Raw genomic sequence first — 2,867 nt, forward strand, 5'->3', positions numbered from 1 at the left:
TGCTTTCATTGAGAGTCGAACTCAAGACCTCCCGCTTACTAAACGGGTGCTCTAACCAACTGAGCTATGAAAGCTTGCTGTTGAATATTAAAAACAAATGAGAAAATTTACTTCATGTTCACAGCTCTCCATAACATAATGGGGAAACCAAACAAGAAACAGCATTGCCATTCAAGAGTACTAACATTGAACCAAAAAATTTCTTAATCACACCAAGAACAACTTCCACGTACCAAATTACATATACTAAACTTCAACTTCTTCATAGCAACAAGAATTCATTGAGAAGATTAGCCATCATACTAAAAATGACATGATATTTTTTCAACTTCTTCATTCCTTCTAAAATGTCTTTTTCGCGGGTTTTACGTATCTTTCTGAAGCTCTTTAAGCAGATGAAGTACATAGTTTCCACTTACGGTGCGTTTAAGGTCCTTTTCACCTTCTTCAAGAATCGTAACAAGAGGTTCGTATAGGTGCATCTGGCCCTCTATCTGCAAGCAAACAAAAGATTATATAAGGTTAAGGCATAAGAAAGTACAGGTGCTGGAGATTCAATGCAAGTGAAACTAGTAATTGAATTACCTTTGTTTTCAATAGGGCTTTTTGAATCACATAGTTTCCAAACTTATGTTGACCGAGTCGTACAAGAGTTATCGGACAATGTAAAATTTCTTTAACCACCCAACTGCATCCAAATGTAGAAGATTCAATGCATTTCTCCACAACATGACTACCTCCTTTTGTAGTTGATAGCTGTATAAACTGATCTTGAAGACGGTACAATATTTTCTTCGTTATAAGATTATTTCTAAGAATGAGGACATGCTGCACAACATGGTTCCTAAGAAAGACAATTTTTAAAATGATAAGTTCACAAGTAAAGCATAAGTTCCATGAAAGTAGAATCAAAACATAAAGTGCGTGTTTGGTAGTTAGTATCGGACAAAACTGGACTGACAGTATAGTGAATGAGTTCTCGATTTCTCATTCTTTGTTAATACTAGTGTCTAGTGTTATCTATTCCATCACCCCCACCAAGCATGCTCAAAATGTCCTGACACAGAATTTAAATCATCAGTACCCATAAGGATCATTTGATAGGAAATCTGACAAATCAGCGATATGATTCAGGAGCGTANTGACACAGAATTTAAATCATCAGTACCCATAAGGATCATTTGATAGGAAATCTGACAAATCAGCGATATGATTCAGGAGCGTATCTCTCTGGTCACCGCCAATGCTATTGATGCATTCATTCAAAGATCTGCATCCCACTTCATGTCTGGCCAGGGCTTCGAAATAGTTTATTGTATGGTCATATAATATCTGAGATCAAGCGTGTCATGATAAAAGACGAGCACATCATTTAGTGTATAAATTAGTTGATAATTTCTAATAACATGTGAAAGATTCGACCGTATCAAAGTGCAGTGTTATCAGTATACAAGCAAAATTAACAATTTCTAGTACTGTACAATCCTCACAACTAAAAGTGCCAATATTTTTTCTTCACTGAACACATCACTGTCGTTATTGGAAAAATACGAAAACTAACACTTCCCCATCTCTTTTGATTAAAAAAAGAAAAAAAACCACACACACACACAAAAAAGTAACATGTAATCAAGAATATGTTGAAATATAATTACCTCATTCGACTTTCTATCGAAAACGTTTAGGCATTTTATGATAACATGCCTCGCAAAGTTGTGAGTCATCATTTGATAATACCTGGAGGATAAAATTTTTGTCATCATACTGGCATAAGGTGTCTTCTTAAGCTTTTTGATGAGTTTCTGAATTGATTTTGATCTGTCAAAAGAAGTTGTACAATGAGTCCAAAAAAATTGAAGGAAAAGAAGAAAGTAAACAAATATTAAAGGGTTCCTTGTCTTACCCAATTCTACAGAAGGCTGTTTCTATGAACAATTCAATATTCGACCATAACTTTTCAACAACCAAATACAACTCATTACCTACGCACGATTCAATTAACTCATCAAAGAGAACATGTCCGTGCGCATTGCTCATCAGCCAAAAAATAAAGTCTGGAAGAACCATGAACCGAGTCTCTTGATCAATATTTCCCCTTTCCAAGCCATTTGAGCCAATTCGAATACCAGCATTGTAGTAGAAATCACTTCCTGGATAAGCACTCTCAGTGCCACTATATTGTCCATTCTGACTCCACAAACCATTCTTGTTCAATCTGAAGTATTCATTGGGTGAAAATAATCCATGGTTTTCAAATTGATTTCTACCAGCATCATTCTGGATTGGTACCGTGTTATACTGGTTAACATGACTTGACATTGATAAACTTCCACAGAAAAATTCCGGACCCCTTTGCCCACTCGAACTTCCATCAAGATTTTCTAAAAAATTCCCAGAATCAATATGATTACCATTGAAGTTCACTGAACCCATAAAAAATCCAGAGCCAAAATTCAAGTTCGAAACATAACTCTCCCCTGCAGAAACGCAACAATGAAAATTCAATCCCTGAAATCATCCATTCCCACAGATACATACGCATTTATCTCTATCTTCTTTTTTCTCTTTATTTTCTTTATGGATTTCACATGTAAAAAATCACACACATTCTCCAAGTTAAAGGGTCAAGGAATTATCAGTACTTACCTAGATGGTTGGAATTGTGATAACCCCAGACGTTGCCGTGATTAGAAACCGAGTTTATTGAGAACCCTTGTGATGTTTCGGGGGTTTCTTGAGGCACAAGCAATCGATCTCTGCTTCTTTTGGTTTGTTCATTATCAGTAACATCTTTATCTGAGTTTTGAGTTGCAGGGTCAGGGAGCTTAGTCCCGGATTGACCCTTCAAAAAGCCATCTTCGACAACC

At 36.1% G+C, this 2,867-nt stretch overlaps 1 protein-coding gene and 1 non-coding gene across 2 annotated transcripts; both read right to left on the reverse strand.

The window, feature by feature from the left end:
* TRNAT-AGU lies at positions 1–74 on the reverse strand. Its single transcript has one exon. It is a non-coding gene; the product is annotated as a tRNA-Thr (tRNA).
* A 57-nt stretch (positions 75–131) lies between these two features.
* LOC111396499 (putative pumilio homolog 21) lies at positions 132–2,861 on the reverse strand. The gene is made up of 6 exons (XM_023022923.1): positions 2,647–2,861; positions 1,904–2,477; positions 1,656–1,818; positions 1,169–1,332; positions 586–844; positions 132–494 (listed from the first exon to the last, which is right to left on the reverse strand). Exons 2-6 carry the CDS (start codon positions 2,431–2,433, stop codon positions 366–368), a joined length of 1,245 nt encoding a protein of 414 aa, XP_022878691.1. The 5' UTR covers positions 2,434–2,477; positions 2,647–2,861; the 3' UTR covers positions 132–365.
* Between the last annotated feature and the right edge of the window lie 6 nt (positions 2,862–2,867).

Source organism: Olea europaea, chromosome 6 (assembly GCF_002742605.1).
Source record: "Olea europaea var. sylvestris chromosome 6, O_europaea_v1, whole genome shotgun sequence".
NCBI classification, from domain to species: domain Eukaryota; kingdom Viridiplantae; phylum Streptophyta; class Magnoliopsida; order Lamiales; family Oleaceae; genus Olea; species Olea europaea.

Excerpts from the sequence above, each read along its gene's own strand:
- LOC111396499 (XM_023022923.1), bottom strand. The coding sequence starts at position 2,433 with ATGGGTTCAGTGAACTTCAATGGTAATCATATTGATTCTGGGAATTTT. Across the intron at positions 1,333-1,655 it reads TCGATAGAAAGTCGAATGAG|ATATTATATGACCATACAAT; the intron begins GTAATTATATTT and ends GCTTGATCTCAG. Across the intron at positions 845-1,168 it reads CTATCAAATGATCCTTATGG|GAACCATGTTGTGCAGCATG; the intron begins GTACTGATGATT and ends TGTCTTTCTTAG.